This window comes from Ilyonectria robusta (assembly GCF_021365365.1).
Source record: "Ilyonectria robusta strain PMI_751 chromosome Unknown BGZ61scaffold_2, whole genome shotgun sequence".
Lineage (NCBI taxonomy): Eukaryota > Fungi > Ascomycota > Sordariomycetes > Hypocreales > Nectriaceae > Ilyonectria > Ilyonectria robusta.
The window spans coordinates 2,680,120-2,700,280 of NW_025764436.1; the positions used below are offsets into that span (position 1 = coordinate 2,680,120).

At 50.8% G+C, this 20,161-nt stretch overlaps 8 protein-coding genes across 8 annotated transcripts; 4 read left to right on the forward strand and 4 right to left on the reverse strand.

Annotated features, from left to right (window-relative positions):
* Window positions 1–65: 65 nt before the first annotated feature.
* BGZ61DRAFT_489970 (acetylornithine deacetylase) lies at window positions 66–1,350 on the reverse strand (the record flags this gene model as incomplete). The annotated part of the gene is made up of 2 exons (XM_046250279.1): window positions 66–253; window positions 303–1,350. The coding sequence occupies 2 exons, from the start codon at window positions 1,348–1,350 to the stop codon at window positions 66–68; spliced, it is 1,236 nt and encodes a 411-aa protein (XP_046111046.1).
* A 465-nt stretch (window positions 1,351–1,815) lies between these two features.
* Window positions 1,816–3,592, reverse strand: BGZ61DRAFT_410859 (putative oxalate decarboxylase oxdC; the record flags this gene model as incomplete). Its single annotated transcript, XM_046243252.1, has 6 exons — window positions 1,816–2,249; window positions 2,304–2,425; window positions 2,485–2,830; window positions 2,884–3,077; window positions 3,145–3,380; window positions 3,451–3,592. The coding sequence occupies 6 exons, from the start codon at window positions 3,590–3,592 to the stop codon at window positions 2,057–2,059; spliced, it is 1,233 nt and encodes a 410-aa protein (XP_046111047.1). The 3' UTR covers window positions 1,816–2,056.
* A 2,194-nt stretch (window positions 3,593–5,786) lies between these two features.
* BGZ61DRAFT_527229 (uncharacterized protein) lies at window positions 5,787–7,458 on the forward strand (the record flags this gene model as incomplete). Its single annotated transcript, XM_046253080.1, has 6 exons — window positions 5,787–6,062; window positions 6,115–6,353; window positions 6,403–6,709; window positions 6,762–6,823; window positions 6,886–7,216; window positions 7,273–7,458. The coding sequence occupies 6 exons, from the start codon at window positions 5,787–5,789 to the stop codon at window positions 7,456–7,458; spliced, it is 1,401 nt and encodes a 466-aa protein (XP_046111048.1).
* A 1,721-nt stretch (window positions 7,459–9,179) lies between these two features.
* BGZ61DRAFT_340097 (uncharacterized protein) lies at window positions 9,180–10,689 on the forward strand (the record flags this gene model as incomplete). Its single annotated transcript, XM_046239277.1, has 2 exons — window positions 9,180–10,415; window positions 10,483–10,689. 2 exons carry the CDS (start codon window positions 9,180–9,182, stop codon window positions 10,687–10,689), a joined length of 1,443 nt encoding a protein of 480 aa, XP_046111049.1.
* A 1,247-nt stretch (window positions 10,690–11,936) lies between these two features.
* On the forward strand, window positions 11,937–12,959 carry BGZ61DRAFT_527231 (uncharacterized protein; the record flags this gene model as incomplete). Its single annotated transcript, XM_046253081.1, has 1 exon — window positions 11,937–12,959. One exon carries the CDS (start codon window positions 11,937–11,939, stop codon window positions 12,957–12,959), a length of 1,023 nt encoding a protein of 340 aa, XP_046111050.1.
* An 865-nt stretch (window positions 12,960–13,824) lies between these two features.
* Window positions 13,825–15,112, reverse strand: BGZ61DRAFT_380938 (uncharacterized protein). The gene is made up of 3 exons (XM_046242634.1): window positions 14,937–15,112; window positions 14,848–14,875; window positions 13,825–14,785 (listed from the first exon to the last, which is right to left on the reverse strand). The coding sequence occupies exons 1-3, from the start codon at window positions 14,956–14,958 to the stop codon at window positions 13,888–13,890; spliced, it is 948 nt and encodes a 315-aa protein (XP_046111051.1). The 5' UTR covers window positions 14,959–15,112; the 3' UTR covers window positions 13,825–13,887.
* A 543-nt stretch (window positions 15,113–15,655) lies between these two features.
* On the forward strand, window positions 15,656–16,169 carry BGZ61DRAFT_527233 (uncharacterized protein; the record flags this gene model as incomplete). The annotated part of the gene is made up of 2 exons (XM_046253082.1): window positions 15,656–15,661; window positions 15,768–16,169. 2 exons carry the CDS (start codon window positions 15,656–15,658, stop codon window positions 16,167–16,169), a joined length of 408 nt encoding a protein of 135 aa, XP_046111052.1.
* Window positions 16,170–16,860: 691 nt separating this feature from the next.
* BGZ61DRAFT_441744 (uncharacterized protein) lies at window positions 16,861–20,159 on the reverse strand. Its single transcript, XM_046244627.1, has one exon. It carries the CDS (start codon window positions 19,911–19,913, stop codon window positions 17,184–17,186), a length of 2,730 nt encoding a protein of 909 aa, XP_046111053.1. The 5' UTR covers window positions 19,914–20,159; the 3' UTR covers window positions 16,861–17,183.
* Between the last annotated feature and the right edge of the window lie 2 nt (window positions 20,160–20,161).

Sequence of the window (20,161 nt, forward strand, 5' to 3'; positions counted from 1 at the left end):
CAACATATCCAACATTAGACTATATTGATGGAGGTTTCGCGGGTTTTTCTCCTGGAGTAGACGGCTTATTGCTTCAACGCATGGAGGATCAGCTTCTGATATCCCTCTACAGCCGTCTCTAGATCAGCAACGGTCAAGTTTTCATTCGCGCCGTGTGCAACCAGAATGCTTCCGGGCCCGTAAAGATATCTGGTGTGGTCGCCCTTGAAGTTGGGGATGTCAGTGCCGTAGTTGACGACAATGGTGTCGAAGTCTGTTGTGGTGTTAGCGACTGCCTCACAGAGATGCCGTAGGGGACTTACCATCGACATCGCAGTTGCACTCGACGGACCCGTATCCAGGGGTACATTGGAGGTCAAACGCATCCTCGCTGATGTCGTGGAAGATTTTCTCAATTTTCTCTTGCACAATCGAAGCTCCCGACTCCTCGGGGCCAATGGCGACTCGCACGCCCATTCCAACGTTTGCGAACGCGGGGATGACATTGGCTGCCACTCCGCCGTTGAAGCGACCGACGTTGACGGTGGTCTTTCCGAACAACTCGCTGCTGCCCAGGTCGGTTTCGAAAACCTTGGCAAAGGCGCGGATCATCAGCTCGTTGGCCGACTTGCCCAGCCACGGGTAGCCGCTGTGGCCGGGGAAGCCCTTGGCGTTGATGTCGCAGAAGAGGGCGCCCTTGTGGCCGCACGCAAGTTTGTTCTCGGTCGGCTCACCGAAGATGACGGACTCGAAATGGTAGGGGAGCTCCTTGTTGGCGACAGCGTTGCTAAATTGGTTCATGCCGTCGCCACTAACTTCTTCTCCAACGACGAAGAGCATCATGAGCTTGCTGGGGTCCACCTTTTTTTCCTTGAGCAGCTCGTCCAGCGCAATAATCATAGCTGCGACGCTGCCTTTGGCGTCCACACTGCCTCGGCCCCTGATCATGGTATGCTTGGTGACCTCGCCGTCGTCGATGCCGTACGGGATGTGTGGCGGGACGACATCAATGTGGCTTGACAGCAAGACGGTCGGATCATGATCGATGCCAGCTCGCCAGGCCAGCACGTTGAAGCGGTCCTTATTGGCGGGGGTATCGTCGCGCGGGGGGACGGGCTGGACCTGGGTGATGTAGCCCAGGTCGGCGAGGTACTGAGAAAGAACTTCGCCGACGTCGTGTTCCGCCCCGGAGATGGACTCGGTCGAGACGAGAGCCTTGTGCAGCTTCAGCAGCTCCGATCGGTACGACGGCGCGTCGGCATCACTGGCGGCGGGAGCTTGCTTGGGCGAGCCGAATAGAGGGGCCTGCTGCTCGGAGCACAGGGACAGGGTCGCCGAAGCGAGGGCGCAGGCAATTGTTGCGGCTCGCATCGTGAAGGAGCTTAGCAAGGGAGCTTGGTGTAGGTAGTCTAAGGTGTGGGTGTTGAAGAGAGTCAATTGGCGGCGGGAAGTCACTGAGCTTGGGGAGGTTGGCTCGCTTGGAGCCGGCGCATATTAGGCTTATGACGCAAGTGCAGAGGAATGTGAGTACGGCGTCTCGGAGGTCGAGGCTCGGCTGTAAGGTGATCATTTCGGCCACCCTAGACACATTCCCGTACGCATTCCTGTACGCATTGAGGGCTCTGCCTCCTACACCTAAGGTATTCCAACCTAGTAAGTAGAGTACAGAGCAGTACAGAAAGCTACCTAGCTAGGTCCTAGGTCTCAGAGATCCCGACAACACACAATACACACTCTCTTTGTTGCATCTTACATTTTATCACTGCAAGCCTGCTAACAAAACCCCGCCGAAGTCGGCCTCACAGCGTTACATGCACCATCACGGTTCACCAAAATACAACATCTTGAGTGAATTAAGTCACTGGCTTTCATCGCTGCGGGGTTTGGGTCGAATCAACGAGATTGAAGCCATTGAGATTATAATTACGCACTATAAATGCCTTAAATCCAGACATGGCGACTTTGCCGCCATTGAAGAGTATTAACACGACCGTCTGAAGCGCTGAATCGACACGCCACTCTTATCGAGGCGCCTAGAACCCCAGCCTCCATTTCCACCAACCACCTAATTACCTCCTTATTCGATCAACACCTGCTTTTCCTTTTTCAGGGACTCGACAAAGCTGATTGTCACGTTGAGCGTCTGCGCGACGATGTCGGCAGGGGTCAGAGCCAACCACTGCGTCAAGGAGATGTCTGCGACACGATCAGATTTATACACCTCGATCCAGACCAGGTCTTCAGTCTCCGAGGTGTTCTCGATGTAATGTCTAGAAATTGCCGTGTTAGTATCATCGCTGTGATATTTGGCTCGGTCCTCTTACCCGGAGTTGTCGGGGAATGCGGCCGTGTCGCCTGCAGAAAAGTCAAAGGTTCGGGCCGCTGCGTTGCCGATGAAGACGGTAGCTCTACCCGTTCCCTTGTGGAAGTATAGCCACTCCTCAGCCTATTCAACGTGTTAGCAAAAGAAGTTCCAAACATAAACACTATGAAGTAAATCCTTACATTGGGATGCCAGTGAAGCTCGCGGAGACCTCCGGGCTTCAGCGTAACAAATGTCGCTGCCAATGTCTTGCTGATGGGGAAGTTGGTCGAGTCGATCTTGTAAAACTCGCCGCCGGTTCCGCCAATCTTTTCAGGCTCGTGCTCGAAAGTGCGGTACACGAAAGAGCTGTCGCCGTTTAGAGTGCCTGCGGGCCCATCTGTGACATTCTTCTTGCTAACCTCAGAGGGCAAGATGTACGGGTTCGGGCTGGTGACATTCTCAAAGACCTCTGGGTCAACTCCGAAATTCTTGGCGAGGATGTGCTTTGGAGTGTGGTTGATCCAGTCATCGACCATGAAGGTGGTTCTGTTCAAATGTCAACGGAACTCCTGGCCAGCCTGCCGGGCGATTAAACGTACCCAGCCTTGTCAAAGTCCGCATCATCAAAGACCAAAAGATATTCATTCTCTTCGCCGAGTCCTTGGATGGTATGGGCAGCGCCCTTGGGGAAGTACCATATGTCGCCATAGTTGAGCTGCTCGACTTGGTATCTGCCGAACTCGTCCACGGCGGAAATTTGAACGGAGCCACTGTAGACAATACCCCATTCGGCCTGAAGAGAAGTATGAGTTCAAGTGTCTCAAGGATGAAGGTAGACCATTGAGGGGAGGTGCTCTTACAACACGGTGCCAATGAAGTTCCCGAATGGCTCCCTTCTTGAGGTGTTGCTGGGCACCTGAGATGTCATGGCTCGAGGGCAGGTCCTGAATAACTTGCTCACGAACCCAACCTCCCTTCAAGATCCGCGTCTTGGAGTCAGAAAAACTCCACTTGAGGTTCGGAACAATACCATTGTCAGTGGGCTGCTGACCGAGGTTGTCTGGGTTCTGGAGATCAAGCTCCTTGTTGGTCCCCCCTGTAGTAGACAAGCAATTAGTAAGGACCCCAAGGCAATCTGAATAGAGGGTTCAACATCAATGACATACCTATGATAGGGCCGCCCTTTCCTTTGCCATCATCTGGCACTCCCTCATCAAACTTTGCGTCTCGCTTCTGGAGATCAACAGCCTGGGGAGCTGCAGCGGTAAACTGTGCAGCCCAGGATAAGGCCAAAGAGGCCGAGAGCATGGATGGGTATTTCATTGGGACTAGAATTGAGGGGCTCGGGAAGGAGAAGCAGTATGGCGAAGGAACGTAAGCCTTCAATGCTTCAATTGACAAAGCAATGAATGGGGTGCAAGAAACGGAAGGCTATGCATGTAGTCTTTATAGTCTATAGTACCTTTAGACGTAGGAAAGAGTTGTCACTCCGGATCTTGAGATACGAACCGACAAATTCTGTCCCGCACAGCGCGGCGGCGTTGTCTCCCGGGCCACCCACGCCACTTACCTCCTTCATGATGAGCTTCATACGAACGCATCTCGAAGAGAGCAAGATCTTCAATTTCAAATCAATTGTAAATTAGAAGAGACATACAAAATCTTTGGCGCGAATGACGAATTCACTCCGAGCCCTCTTGTGGTCATCGCGTGTGATGACCTCCACGACGCTATTGATGACTACCGCGTTGAAGCTATTGCGGTAGGGCTCTCGGATGCTAGACTGCCGGGAGATCTGCAAAAAATATTGCCAAGAAAGAGACAAGCTGAGAATTCCTCGATTCAGACTGTTGCAGGATGATCATGTCTTAAAAGCAAGTCCACCTACGATCTGGGGCGAAATCCGGGGTTTCGACATTGGTGGTTGAAATAACGTGATTGACCCGCACTCTTAGCACCGACGTTGAGCGACTCAAGCTACGACGAGCGAATCAGAAGCCGCGCTATTCAATCACGTATTAAGCGTAAAGTCAAGGTAATGAATATCCTCTTTCCAGTGGATGGCAGCGGCTGTCCCTGTTGATCGAAGAGGGTTTGATTGAGTTTGCGGTGGACTGACACTGGCCTCAAAACTGGCGGCGGTTTGCTTGTCCCTGATCCGTTGGGATGGAACCGTTGCAATCTGTCAAAGTTTCTCTTTGCAATGTACTAAGAGACTTAGAATGCCTGCGTCCACCCTGTTTTGCGTCGAGATACAAAAGCACCGCTCAGGATGGTATGCCACTGAGTGGTTCACGGTGTTGCCAGTCTGCGTCGGTCCATCGGCGTGGACCCAAAGTGGACCTGAACAGGATGGAAGTCGCAATCGCAGCTAACAAGACGTCTCTACCCAAGGCTGAGGCTACAGTGACGATCATCCACACATGGAGCCTGGTATCCCAATTTAGACTGCCAGGCTGTCTCTGGATGTAGCCAGCCACACCAGTCCCCAACACATCCACCCCCACGGCATGCATTGGGGATCTGTGCTCGCATACGAAGGCGACAGGGTCATATTTAACCAGAAGCAGCTTACATGGTAGCTCCTGGGAAATCACTGCCTTCGTAGGGCCTAGTGTTGTAAGGCGATTACCTTCTCTGGCGAATGAACACAGTACCATTCCCAGCTAACCCCCTGCAGAACTGAAATGCAGGCCAGTCACGAGCTTGGTGAATACACCAAGAATATGGTATCATCCTACAGACCTGTAGATCGAAATATACTGATCATGCGTTCAAGAAATGGCACAGACGCTACCCATTTCATGAGCAGTAACTAGAGTGCCGAAATAGGCCAGCCACATCCCATTGTCTTAGGTTTTCTTACTAGCATGCATCCATAAGGGGCACAGTGATTGACCAAAAAGACAAGTAAGTTAGTGAGGCTATTCCTATTTTGTGGCCATCAACGTCACTGGGCAATTTATCACACTTCCGCATACATGATGATGACACTACCGGCCATTAGCTGAGAGCCTGATCACTCATCCAGAAGACTTTTTGCTGATCAGTAACACGAATGAGCCGGCAATTTCATTTCCGGTTGCCGCTTGTTCCTTTTCTTGCCATCACATCATCGAGACTAGACGACATCTAGGAAAGATGGTATCGACGACCCGGACAGAAGAGCGATGGGCTCGGGGATTGCGATAGCCGATACTGAAAAACACCCGGACCAAGCTGGATTGTGTGTTCATGAGGCTTGATGATACAATTTGATCTATGAGAAATAGAGGCAAGAGGACAGCTGTGGTGTTCAGGGGATGTGACAGCCCAGTGAGAGGGATTCTAGACCAAGGAAGCCGCCACCACCAAGGGACACTTGATCAAGTATATATGCTGGAGAAACTCCCTCAAATATTCTCGTTTATCCAAGCTAACACAATCAACTTGCTCACACATTCCAACGAACAGTACCACACTGATCGGAGCCACTTACACCGTCCTTGCAAGTCTCTTGAAAATGCCTTCCTTGGTTTCTCTCGCCACCCTTGTGGGCTACTTGGCCACACGTACCTCGGCTCTCAGTCTCCCGCCTCTGATTCCCGCGATTCCTGGCGTGACTGAGCCTCTGGCCGAAAACGCCCCTCCACTGCCTATCCTGCAGGTTCCCACTCCTCCTTTGGACAGCCCTCCCTTTGCGGTGTCCAACATCAAGCCCAAGAAGATTGGCTACTTCTGGACTGGAGCTGGTGACAACAAGCACAAGGACTTCTTGGCTACCGTCAGCCTGGATGATGTTAGAATCTCACTTATACTACCGCCAGGATCAAGTCGCTAACACCTTCAAGAAAACCTTCGGTACCTTCATTGATATCACCGACGTCCCCTCCAGTGGCAACTCTCCCCATCACCTGGGCCCGTCTGTTGACGGACAGTTGCTGGTCGGTGGTGGTCTGCTGTCCCTCCTGAAGACCCAGGATACTGCATTCTACTTCGACACCTCGGACCCATACCACCCCAAGTTTAGCCACAGTAACCGGGGTCTTCTGGGCTCCATCGTCGACGAGATCCGAGCCAAGCCTGAAGGGTACGTAATATCCTGTGTCTGCCGGACTGTATCTAATCATTGGCGACAGTGGCTTCTTCATCACCTACATGGGTAGCGCCGTCGGCACTTCGCCTGGCCGACTTATCGAGACTGATGCCGGTGGAAACATCCTCCATGAGTGGCCGGAAGATGTTCAGAGCACGCTTAACATTCTTGAAAAGCAATTTTCCCCTCACGGTCTGAGCATTGACTTCAAGAAGAAGATTATTCTTACTTCTGACTTTGTCGTACCCCTGTCGATTCTGAAGCCAACTACCGGAATCCAAAAGGCGGACACCTTGCGGCTCTGGGACCTCGACTCTCGCAAGATCATTTCTACCATAACCATCCCCAACGTAAGTGATAAAAAGCTACTTGCGGACAAGCCATTTCCTAACGCATTCACAGGGACAAGGTATCCAGGATGTCAAGTTCATCCCCGGAAACAAGGAGAGTGCTGCCCTTGCAACGTGAGTGCCCTTCCTAATAATCAGTAGCCAATAACACGGCTAATGTTATTTGCACCATTTAGTGCCGTTGGTCCTGGTCAGGTCTGGATTATCTACCCCTTCCGCAAGGACTCCAACGGTAATCAGGGTGTGGCCAAGCTCCTTTACGATCTCGGCGACAAGGCCAAGGAATCCCTTGCCATCTACTCCGATATTTCCACCGATGGCAAGTTCGCTTACTTCACAATCACCCTTGGAAACCACATCGCCGCCCTCGATATCTCGGACCTTGATAACGTCAAGCGCCTCGATGACCCCAATGAGCAGCAGCCTATCATCGGCCCGCACTATGTCAAGATCTCTCCCGACAAGAAGAACCTATTGGTCACTGGATACTTCGTCCAGGCTGGAGATGTATGTAACCCCTTACAATGCGCGCAGAGGAAGTCTTCTAACATTTGCATTCACAGATTTCTGTTGTCAATACCCCTGCCGACTACAAGGGTCACTGGATTGACATTCTTGACGACGGATCCCTCAGCTTCAACCGATCTATCGACTTTGAGTCCATCTTCACTAAGAGCCGTGGTGGTGCTCGTCCTCACAGCTCTGTCATCTTCGACTTAACTGACCCCAAGAACCCCATTTACTACTAATGGTGGCTTCAGCTGAATTATGGGTTCTAAGATGGACGAGATGATGTGTTGGGTACCATTTGCTAGTCAATATCTATCCAACGGATGGGTACTTGCATCACGCTTGAGTGTATCCTAGGGATCTGATTCTTCCAGACACGTTCCTGATTGCGAATAAGCCAGACTATGCATTGTCTGTTATTTTTTCCAATAGCTCGTTCTATTGCCGTAATAATATATTCAGTCTACGCGTTATATTTATGATTTTCACAGAAGTTTCAAGAACTCGTTTGTTACACCTAGCCTAAAATATACCTGGGACTAGAGATGTCTAATGGAAATGCCACACCATCCTTTGCTCAGCTGCATGAGATTATATAAAGCACCGATGAGGCCAATATAGTACATACATCTGACTATAAGGGAGGACTATTAATACATCTCTTACTTTGTCCAACTTATCTGGCACCGTCCACAATACGTTATAGAGGTCTCCTGGCAAAACAATGAAGGTGATCCAGTTCTTGCATCCTTGAACTCTTTAACCAATGTTCTGCTTTCATAATAGACTTCGATAGAGGCCTATAGTACAAGAACTCTCCGTTAACCTATGATAATAGCTCGAAGCTCAATACTAGCACGTCGTGGTGTGTTTTCTGGGACCGATGGATCGATAAATGCGGCGTGGGGACAAACTGTTAATGTTTTAGCAGTATGCTCCTTATCCCTATCAAGGCCAAATTGACTTACATTGAACTTCGTCTTTTGCGCTGTCATATAGCTTGAACATGAGGGCTTCATCAGCCTCCAGGCACTGCTTGTAGAACCAGCGATGGTGAGGACTGTGTCGAACTTCATAGCCCTCGTCACAGTAATGTGGAAACACAACGTCCGCCCCGACGAGGTCATCCTGAGAGAGACTGCGATTGTCGAGAAGGGCGAGTGGCCGGTCCTGATGAGGTCCGGTGGGTGTGTGCAGCGAGTCACCTGACCGGCCTGACACCTAAGCTGTGCGCGCCTCGCTCGTTTGTCGCAGAGCCAGCCTGATGTACTTAATCCTCTATTTTCTTTCCCGCTCGAGGCAGATTCTCCATTCACGACGCGGCCGGTCTTGCCACACGCCGAGAGAGCGAGCGCTGTGATTTTGAAGCCTAGCCGACTGCGAGCGAGAGTTCCCGCGAGGTACCCCCATCCGGCGAGCTCTGCGAATGCCCTCCCCAAAGCCGTTGCATCGGAGTATTCTCTCCGCGACAATGCCTCCGTCCCCGTCGAGCAACAACTGGAAAAGCCGCCCGTCCAACTCCGTGCTCCTGGTGATGACGGTCATCGGTATGGCCTCGGTCCTCGCAATCCCGTACTTCTGGGCCGGAAGCTTTCCCTCATCCCCCTTCGCCCCGCCTATCCCGCCACCGCAGATTTCCGACGAAGACTACCGTGTGGCCGCGCTCTTTGTGCTTGATTCGGTCCAGGGGCTCCTGAAGCAGTGGCCCAATTCATATGCGCCCAACGGCCATTCTATCGTGGCGGGTACATTGTCCCTGGGCACCACTCTGTATCATGCCAAGCACGCTGCTGGCCATTCTATCGTGGCGGGTACATTGTCCCTGGGCACCACTCTGTATCATGCCAAGCACGCTGCTGGCCCTCCAGACAAGCCTACATTCTTTGCTTTTGACGTGTAAGAGTCTCAAAATCCCCCACTGCCCATTTTTGTATTCTAATTACCTGGTATGGGCAGAGAGATGTCAGTGGGCATTTACGGAGGGTTCGGCGAGTCTAAGCTGCACGTATACGGCACGACGCGTATTCTCAACATCATCTACTTGGACGGCCAGTCGGCGACCCTGACCCCAGGCGGCACGCTTGATTCACAAATGGCCGTTCTTCAAGGCGAAGTCCCGCTGTACCCGTCATATGACCTCGTGTATGATGACGACCAGAGGGCTCTGGACCTGTGCGACTTGGTCGCTGACCTCGGCATCGATGGCGTTGTGAGGATGAACGCGGGCTTCGAGGTCCTAATCTGTGACTACTCCGCTGCTCAAGTTAAGGAGCTCTTCGTCACCAACATCACCGTGCCCGGCAACCGGGAAGAAAACCCCCCCTTGCTTCCGCAGGATCCCAACCGACAGCCCCCTCTTGGGTTTGGAAATGTCTTCTCCGAGCAAGGCTCGTATGAGTGGCTTCGGAGCGCCACATGGCACTACGGCCAACACGGTCAGGGCGGCCCGCCGGAATCGAGAGTCAAGCTAGACGTCTGCCGGATGGTGTCGTTCTACGACCCGGCGTTGACTAGCCTCGCTAGCTCCCACCATGGCGGCATCGTCGGAAATCAATCGTTCCAGAACGGGTGGGGCCTCCGACGAGGACATCGACTACATGACATCAACAAGACCGACGTCGAAACGGTTCGGACATGGCTGCGAGAAATTACATCGTCGACCTCGGAAGATGTTGGTTGCTCTGGATTCAACTGGCAGGCCCTGTTTACGGTTATCCAGGCCCAGCATGGTACACGGGCCAAGGAGATGAAGTCAGCCTTAGAATGGAAGCATAACACCAAGAATGAGGCCGAGGCCATTATAACAAAGGTCCATGAACTGTCGCATGCAATCCTTGCCCCTTACCTGGAGTACCAAGTTTCCAACCCCGATAGCTCGGTCACATCAAAGGAGCAAACCATTTCTCGGTGCGCGTCCGTTTACACGACTCTACTCAATCCAGCAAAGCTTGCGCGTGCCGAGGTCCTATTCTACCACTCGACAAACTTTGTCATGGAGAAGCTCTGCACTTGGGAATGGGATATGTTTGAGTGGAGTGAGAAACATACAACCAACTATTTTGGACACCAAGGGGAACCTTCAGACTTACCTTCCATCTCTAAAGAGATCAAAGAGAAGAGTAAGCTCGCAGCTGACGTTTTGGAATGGATTGGGTGGGACACGTGGTCTCAGTGTGACCGCCAATGCGCGTCGAACGTTAGTCCAGCCCCGATCCTGTTGCTATTCCATGCCAGAACCATTTGATGCTAACAAACAACCGCAGGAACTTTGCACGATACCGACATGGCCTGTAGTGTATGCACCTGGGTTACCGCAGGGCGGTATCTACGCCGGCAGCAATCCCAGGCTCGTCGAGAATGAAATGATGGAGTTCTGGAGGCCAAAGTGCATCAACCGGACGGACTTTGACCGCGGCGGTGGACGCGGACGTGACCCCATTCATCAGTTTCCTGATGTCCCGCCTTACTAAGTTGCCTCCCACCCTTATGTACGGTAACTTAAATGTTAGAGCGCGCCTGATGCGGAAAAAGAGAGCGACAATGGCTCCGGCCAACGCCTGCTGCAGCCTGTATGTCAAGCCCCTCTTCTTAACTAGGCCGGTGGACTCCTTCTCTAAAATCGTGCTAAACAGCTAGAAGACCTTGTCGGAGTTGGACGAGTCCATTTCGATCTAATGGATGGAAGGGAAGTCCACTGATGGATGGTGTGATGGTTGTATTTAGCTTGCTAGATAAGTATGAACTGGATTAACTTCTTGGCAGTGGGTCATATTATGTATGACCGATCACAGTCTATTAATTGGTAGAATTTCGTTCCAAACAACTAAATATATGGATAGCTGGGAAGGGTGCGGCTTCTGAGGCCAAGTTCTCGGTGGCCATACATCAAAGCATATCAGTGGTTTGTAGCAGCTTACTATTATTAAGAATGGTTAGAAATGCACCAAAAACCACTTAACCCATAGGGTATGTGATCATTTACACCTTAGGCAACATGCGTAGAAGCGAACCCACCGAGATCCGTAAATCACCTAGACCCCAACTCAGCCTGTTGAGCCTTCAATTTTCAGGGCATACGATGCATTACCTCTAAAGCTCATCCAGCCGTTAATCTTCAGCACATCCAGTGACCTTATCCAATACCCTTGTCGTCATTTGACACAGCTAGCAAGCTTCCAAGCACCTCTTAGGCCAAAAAGTTATCATATTAAATCTAACCTAATAAATAAAAATTCGCTTCGTCTGAGGGATGGATGCTAAGAATTAGTATTACTACACAGCCTCTCTGGACTAATCTAACTTCTGTCTGCTCCCTCAAAGTGAGCAAGTTGCCAGCACAAGGTAAAAAAACACAGTTTTATCCACAATTCAAGCATTTCTTACCTAATGGTAAACCTCTCTGGACTGCAACTTATTTTTAGGATTAGGTTATATACTGGGATGTGCATGAATCCCATTTTTCTATCACTTCTTTGTCTGCTCCTTTTCGACCACCACCTCTTCGTAAACCATCACGTCTTAGGATTCAGCCGTTTCACCTTCATCTCGTGCGTTTTCTACAACGCCAGGCAAGCTCTACCAACTACCGACAAGCCAATACAGCAAGATGTTATATCGAGACCAACCATCCACAAGTGCCCTCAACGAAACTGCAAGCGCCTCAACACCAACAACACCAACACCCCTATCCGAGCACCTCGCCCCACGCATGAGCAACATGTCCCTGCAGGAGCAGCACGCTGAGCAGCCTTCTCACCAGACTCAGGGCACCAGCACTGCGAACGCGGCACCCACTCGTTGCCAACCTTGCCAAGAGGCTAGGAGGAAACCGAATTATGGCCACCGAGTTGCTGCCCTTTTCGAGCCTCTGTACTGCACAGAGTGCTATGCCGACCACCCCGCCATCTTTTTCTCCGAGTCTCAACGCAAGGCATCCGACTCTGTTCGTATTTGTATCGGCTTTGAAGGCTACTGCACTGTTTGCCCCCATCTGAAGTTCTCTCTTCAAGATTCGCGAAACTGGGTTGAAGACCCTCGGATCAAGCAGAATGGATGCCTTACTATGACATGCCGGGAGACGTCATGCAAATTTGATCAGGTGGCGATTAAACACGATCGTATAATGAAGGGCGGCGGTTATTCTATTCAATGGTCTTCACCTCTAGACATAGACAGTACTGACATTCGCACCCGTCGGGATGGCTGCTTAGCCAAGCTTAAGGACTTGCACACCTTTTTCCCTGGAGCATTCTGCCCTCATCTACAGACCACTCCCGATCGACTCACCCGCTTAAAGTCATTTACATTAGGCGACCCTTGCCATCGGCCCGCGCAACAGAAAATGACGTGCCGCATTTGCTATACCGATATCCTCTGCGACCCGCTGGCTAAGGACTCCGATCCACCACCCACCAATCCGTTCTCCAGCAAACATTGCTCGATCGAAAGAACTTGCTGGTGGAGTCTCGAAAAAGGCGGTGCCATACAGCAGGCATGGACTAGCAAGCTCAACCCAGACAGCTATGGGCATTTCGTCGACCAAGATACTAAACACATCACCTGGTGCGACGATCGCCGATGCACCACAACTTTCGAGCTCATTCAATACGCAAGTCTCTTACATTTGGGAACGAATCAGCTAGATAGGGTGAGAGAGGCTCTTGAGCGGGATCCGCCTTACGGGGTTTACCTTATGGACCATAAAACCAATGGGGAGATCCACCTAAGTCTGGGGATTTGAAGCCAGGGCTCCGGAGTATGTGGGGCAGTCCCAGAGTCTGATACCAATACGTGTTTTCCGATCTCGGCATGACGTAGATGAAGATATTGAGCGGTATGGAATGTGAGAGGGAAGGGGAGATCAGATACCGAGGATGTGCTAGTCCTGCCACTTAGTTGGGAATCAGGATAGCACTGGAGTACAAAAATTAGTACCCAGTACTACCTCTCCGGACTTTGGGGGCAATATAGGTAGCCAAGAAAGAATAAGTCAAGAATCGATAGGTACCCGTCAACGCCCGTGTATTCTCTGCAGCAAAAATAATAAAAGGATATTTGATAAAAATAATTATGTACACAACGAAGACGAGTTTTTTTATTTATTACGTGCTCTAATATCTGTTCTTCAATATATGCTCCTTAATTTTATGTATTTTTATTCTTCAATGATCTTTAATAGACAAGCGTACCCATGGGTGCACCGGTTAGCGTGTCATGCATCTTTCGCCCTGGATGGCACCTGTTTGAGGACCTGCTCAACTCTTAGTGGTGGTATGTTGTTCTAGCTTATACCTTCTTTAGCACAGTGTTGGTTGATAGTCTGATGATTATGAGTAGAGATGCGTTGGTGTTTTGAGAGTGGGAGACACTCAGTGATCGTGCGCGAGATGGAGATGTGCTGGTGTTGTACGAGTTGAAGAAGCGAAGGTTGAAGGATTGTATGCAAAATGGGCGAAGGATACGAAGACCGTGAAGTTAAATCTGGCGGATAGATCAAACGCAAACCGAAGCAGAGCACTGCATGTCCAGCCGAGAAAATAACAACAGAGAATTGAAAGGGAAAGTCTTCCGTGGGGGGAAAAGGAAGATGAAGATGATGAGCAATGTGAATAAACGATGATTAAGGATTGACAATATGTTAGCTGATGTGACTACTAGCCAGGATCCCATCATTCAGGCAACATGATCTTTCCCTCCGTTACAGGCGCTGCCTGACCAGAAAGCAACACCGAAGCCACCCCATCTCCACGTTCATTAAGCACAATGTCCACAATTATACTGCTGTCTCTCCCAATCTCCGACCCCTGGTCTAGGTAGAATCTGTAAGAGCCGTTTGCTTTACCGTCTTCTAGAGCAAGGTATACCCCCAACGAGCATGAGCCGCTGCCACAAGCCGGATCCTCCAGATTGATGGCAATCATGCGCACTCGAAGATCCCAAACTTTCTTGTCTTGCTCGATTCGAGTACCCAAAACTCTGTAATACATCACACCCGTGAATGACGGTGCCCATTCAGCGTCGAGCGGAGTAACAGGACACGGGCCAGGCATCACGGAAGCGAACAAGTCAGGCTGCTTCGTAAAATCCACCAGGGCGTAGGTAACTCCCTTCACGATGGAGACTAACGGGAATGAATCCTTGACTTCGTCGCTGATTGCAAGTCCTGGCTGGGTATCCACGATGCTCTTCAATGGCGCACCCACTCTGTGGATGTGGACATTGTGTGGCACCTGGGCGGACACAGTTTGCTTCTCCGAGTCATATTGGACGGAGACAATTCCGGCATTGATTTGGATTTCGAGAGACTTTGGTGTCGACTTTGTAGCGTACTTAGGGTTGGATAGAAGCTGGCGAAATAAGACATGACCGGTGCCGATGACTGGATGCCCAGCAAAGTCCATTTCATTCACAGGGGTGAAGATGTTGATCTTAGGTCTTTGAGCTGGGTCTGGGCGATGCAGAAAAACCGTTTCGGAGAAGTTGAATTCTCGAGCAATCATCTGCATGTGCTTGGTCGACAACGGTTCGTTGGGAACCTCCACGACAGCGACTTGGTTGCCCTTGAATCTAAAAAACTCAGTATTAGCTAAATCATGACGATTATTCTCTCTTTGACTATTAACTATTACCTTTTGGCCGTGAAGACATCCAGGGTCACTGATATCGGAATGATGAGTCAGTACCACTCATATTTGTCAGTGAGGGGAATATCACGTACCGTAGCATGCTGACTGAGCCATGGCAATGTTGGTGTCAAGCTTTGGCTTGATTTGCTACTAATCTCAATGTATTGTGTTTTCTGTACAAGCAGAAGATGAAGAACTATTCTGAGAGGCTGAAATTGAACGGAAATTAGAGGAGGTTTTAAGGTAGATGATGGCGAACAGGATGAGGAGATAGTAAGCCGAAAATTACTAACACGCTAGGTAGGCCCATATTTCGCGCCCTTCCATTGATTGACATGCTGGGTGTAGAAGTCACCCCATCCAATTTGATTAGCGCTGAGTCACCGCCAGTTGGAGGAAACAACTAGCAGTTAAGTAATTTGTGTATTGCCATTTAACAAATTGGTGATATCGAACTCGGGTTGTAGTGAATATAAGATACCTAGAACCTCCATACTGTCCGTCGACTAATACCACAGAACAGATAGCCAGTCAAAATTTATAGTCTATTCGTTTATTTCACATTGTTGGTGCTACAATTCATGCGTAGATATTATATTGAGTGGGATTTCTGTTAAACGCAGGTTTGATATTTGCAGATTTATTCTGTGGCATTCTGCTCTCATCTACAAACGCCCTTCAAGCGACTTACTCGCCTAAAGGTATTCACAGAGATTTCATGAATCCCTTGATCATATCGTATTCGAAACATCAATCAACTCTAGCTTTCCTTTAAAAAGTTGCTCTTGTGTAAGTAGTTTAATAAAGGGTAATGGGTGTCATTTTCGCGACTACACAGTGTTTTTGAAAGGTAGTATTTAGTATGGACAAGAATTTTCCTCCAATTGGAATGTGATTGACAATTTTCTAAATCTTTTCCATAGATCTATGGATTGTGGGAGCGTCAACCTGACACAACGATCCTCGACTTCGAGACACTGCGGGAACAGTACAATCTGCCAGTCCGACCATTTGACATTAACGAGTATGCTTGGACATCTGAACAGAGCCCTGCCAACTCGGTTTACTACCTAGCCCAGTGCGAGCGACACAACCTCCGTTGTCTCCGTGCTAACTGGGGTGGTGGCTCGGACTTGCACAACTACATGATTTACAAGACCAACGGGACATACTACCCCAACGGCGAATGGCAGCTGTACAAGTATTATACAGGGATGACCGGCAACAGAGTTGAGACCTCCGCTTCCGGTGATCTCATATTTGACGTTTTCGCCAACACATCGGAGAATACCGTCAAGATCATTGCGGGAACTAGGACGGTCTAGGAGCCTTACGACATCAATATTTCTGGTTTGAGTACCTTGGGACTACCTACTTCTGGGACGGTCAATGTCCGGACTTATCGTTTTGACTGGGACGGTTCTCCAGGCCAAGTCAATGGTACAGTCGATCTTGGGTTTAGCGAGCATACCTATTCGGAAGACACAGTGAGTGATTACTTCCTTCATGTCTTTCCAACGCAGTGGCCAAAGTCTAACTCATCGAACCTTAGCTCACTATGTACATGGACCCTCTCACAAATTCTACGGCATATGCGTATAAGCTTTCTTGAGCTAGGCGTGCATGTGTCTGGATATGCTAGCTAGTGCGGATTGAACGGCAATTCATAGCATTTCAATTAAAGCACCGAGTTTCTTGATTTGTCTTCGCCTTAAAGCCATTACAACTTCTTATAGGACTCTAATATGTACTCTTATTCCGGTCTACGTCGTGGCTCTTGGCGACTTTTATCATATCTGCTCAGCCACAGCAGACCAGGGATTGTTCCATTTCCACAGTGTGCCAAGATGCATGAGTCTCTTGTGATTATGCCTCATTGGGCTGATTACAACTGCTCTGGCTGTCCTCGCTGGTAAGACCGGGTCCAAGCAGATAACGATCCTCAACCCCTTGCATTTAAGAAATAAGCACATCGCAACGAGGCCAAATTTTACAATGCTGTGTAGTCAAGGTGTATTCAGACAGTAGCCGTCGCTTTCCTGCTTAGTTCATGTTCTGCACCCTTCTCCCTCGTCTCTCTCCTGTTAAAGCTAGCGGTGGGACGTGTAGTACATGCTGATCCCTAAGTTGAGTACTACGCAGACATGGAGAAGTATGGACGGGAGATCATAGTGAAGCCTCAAAAAGTAATCATGCACACTAAGTGCGGCTCTACTTGCCCGTATTTACATGCAGTTCAACAACATCCACCAACGCCTCATTACGCTAAGCCAAGTACATGCGCCAAGTGTCTCGTCCAGAATTGGGTCTCGAAACCCTTCGTTTTATTCTTTCGCTTGTTATGCTTCTTGCTCGTCGAGGAGCTGCAAGCGTGGCTGCAGTTCCTCAAGATTGGACTTGCCCTCCTCATCTGGGTACGCATGAAAGACCTCCCTTCTCATTAGCCTTCTTGGTGCCCGCCTGCCAGTGAACAGTTCAAACTGAGCGAAGCCTTGCTCAGGGAGTAGATCTAGTCCGTCCATTGCCACCCAGCCTCTTGCCGACTCGTTTCTAATCTGCTCGAGCAGGGGTGTGTTGAGCGTCTTGTATGCCAGTTCGATCACGACGCCTCCAGTACGATTGCCGAGCCATGGCTCTGGAACCGTAAAGTCAGGAGCGGGCATATCGCCAATCCGGTGCGTCGGGATACACGAAACAATGACCGTAGGTAATCGGAAATCTTCCGGCCAGGGCTCGTCCAGTGATTCAACGATGTGGAAGCGCGCGGGCTCAGATCCGGCGCTAAACAACTTGAAGTCTTTCTTCTGAAGAAGCTGGGTAAAGTGAGACACCATTTTCTCCGCATTTTTGAGGGTACGGTTGTAAACAACCACGTTCTTCATGCCAATCTGGAGCATTGCATACACTGTGGCACGCGCCATGCCTCCAGCGCCAATGACCAACCCAGAGCTGCTTGACACAACAGCGTTGGCGGGAGAGAGACCGCGACGAATGCAAGCTCTGATGCCGACCCAGTCCGTATTTTCTCCGTAGAGAGCCTTGATTGGACCTGCTCTGTTGGTGCCGTAGAAGAACCCTGCTCCCATCGGAACTGAGCCGTCAGGGTTTAGGTGACGAATTGGAATTAGGGTATTCACAGCCCCGATTGCTCGAGCATGACTGCTTAGGGTGTGTGTCAATGTTATTACCTCGACTTTGAAAGGAAGGCCGACCGAGGCACCTCCAAAGTTGGGATCTTCGAGGAGGTGTTTGATGCCACGAAGTGTGGATGCGGAGAAGGGTTGATAGCGATGTGGGATTCCACACGCGTTCAGTGCAGAGGTATGCATGGCCGGAGACAGACTGTAGTCCACGTTGGCGCCGAATACGTAGAGCTTCATTTTGTCGTAGATAAATGACGAAAACAAAGCCTCAGTTGCTCCGAGGGCCGTAACGCATGGCGTGATTGGGGGCTTTGGGTTAACCCTTGCAAGGGATTCTGGCCGGACAACAGTTAGGATACTGTTGAAGGAAGCCGAATTGCGACCCAACGGCCCAGAGTTGTACGCTATTAGGGGTATCTTGGGCTCTTCCATTGCGGCGACGGCACACCTCAGGTGTGCAATGCTAAAGTTGTCCTCGATGCACGTTGCCGGACGGATCAGCCGAGCAAGGTGGCACCCCAGACGGTTGGCTTTGGTGTAATAGGATATCCAGACTGAAGATTCCCAGGGTGGGGGATCTGTAACGATGAAACAGTTTCCGATGATCTTGGTTCGTTTTCGAGCGACCAATATTTGAGATATGTGATGATTGTCTAACCTCAGGTCGACCGTCATCATTTCTGGAGCGAGTCGAACAGCGTGGTGGATGAGGTCGAGGTACACCCGAACTACATCTTCGCTAGCCATGTGAGGAAGGAATATGTGGATGATGATGGGGAGGATCGTGCTTCTCCTGACCCTTCCGACGCCCCTTGTAATATCACCCGCCAACTTGGCGCTGAGTTCGTTTGTTGGTATAGCCGAGCCGGGATGTTCCTCAAGGTGCTCGGCAAGATCATGCACAACGATTTGGATAACATCTGCGCCAGTCACATGCTCTTCGATGTCGACGCTTTCGTTCAAGACGTCGGATAACGGGACTGACATGGCATAAGTGAAGCGGCGCTCCTCGGTAGGGATTCGAGCTAGGGGGAAGGCAGATTCGATAAACGGGATCGTGCCCGACGGATAAATCAATGACAAGAATTTGAGTAAATGTCTTTCGACATACTTCAATGTCAGGTATGGAGTGGGGGTTCTTTGTAGGAGTGACAGCCTGGCGGTGGAGTTTTCTGGAGACTTGGCACGCTTCTCTGAGCCATTGAAGAACTCGAAGTTGGTGCAAGTCCTGAAAATGGCACTGCTAACGTTGAGCAGGTTTCGGATCTTGCCTGCGTCGTTGATCCTGAGGTGCTGCTGGATTGCATCGGCATCACGCACGACGTGGATGACGGGGTTGGTGGCTGCAAATTCTCGGAGCAGGCTCTGGACGCGGCTCTCCATCCAAGAACAAACGAGGATGCAGCCAGTGTGGTGGCGGTCGAGAGTGCTCTGGAGAACCTTGGCCTGCTGCTTGTAACACTCAGGTGAGCCGTGCTTGGACTTGTAGCCGGCACTGGAGAAGCCAGTGGCACGTTGGAAGACGGTCTCTAGGTCGATGACTTTTCGGTTCATGGCCTGGGACGCCATGATTGCGAGTGTGGATTTGCCAGCACCTCGGACGCCGGCGAGGAGCATGGACGCATCCGAGCTGAACTCGGGGACCTCCCCCGTCAACGGAGGGAGTGTTGGAGAGGACGGGCGGGTGAGGGCATCATGGGGTTCCGGCCGCGACGCACCAAGCGGCCCCCGCGGGGGTGTCAGAGTGATCTGGGGTTGGGTCTGCGCCTGGCTGTTGCTACTGATGCTGCTGCTCCTGCTGCTCATCTGGCTATGAGACTGCGACTGCGACTGCGAGCGCGAGTGGGCGAGCGGCGGCGGAGGAGTTCGCGCGAGCATATCCTCGTGGCCGAGCATGGCGCCGAGGGATCTCTTGACGCCTGCCATGGGTTGGGCTGTGGTTGCGGTGCTTCATCAAGCGGCGCGACTCGGATCCGCCATGGCGAGATGGTGCAGATAGGGTAGCTCTCTGGGTGTCTGGGTGGTCTCGTGTGGTGTGACTGTGAAGGAGAGAGGGAGGCAATCAGGCGAGAGAGCGGGAGTCCGGGAGAGAGTATTCCGCGTTGTGCGCTGGCCGCTGCGCTGTGCCGGGGGATGCGAACGGAAGGGTTGTAGAGACAACGCGAAGCATCTCG

What these genes read in the sequence shown, in the direction of transcription:
- BGZ61DRAFT_380938 (XM_046242634.1), bottom strand. Translation starts at nt 14,958, where the DNA reads ATGGCTCAGTCAGCATGCTACG. An exon ending in GGCTCAGTCAGCATGCTACG is followed by an intron (nt 14,876 to 14,936) that starts GTACGTGATATT and finishes TTCCGATATCAG; the next exon opens with TGACCCTGGATGTCTTCACG. An exon ending in GATGTCTTCACGGCCAAAAG is followed by an intron (nt 14,786 to 14,847) that starts GTAATAGTTAAT and finishes TGAGTTTTTTAG; the next exon opens with ATTCAAGGGCAACCAAGTCG.
- BGZ61DRAFT_441744 (XM_046244627.1), bottom strand. Translation starts at nt 19,913, where the DNA reads ATGGCAGGCGTCAAGAGATCCCTCGGCGCCATGCTCGGCCACGAGGAT.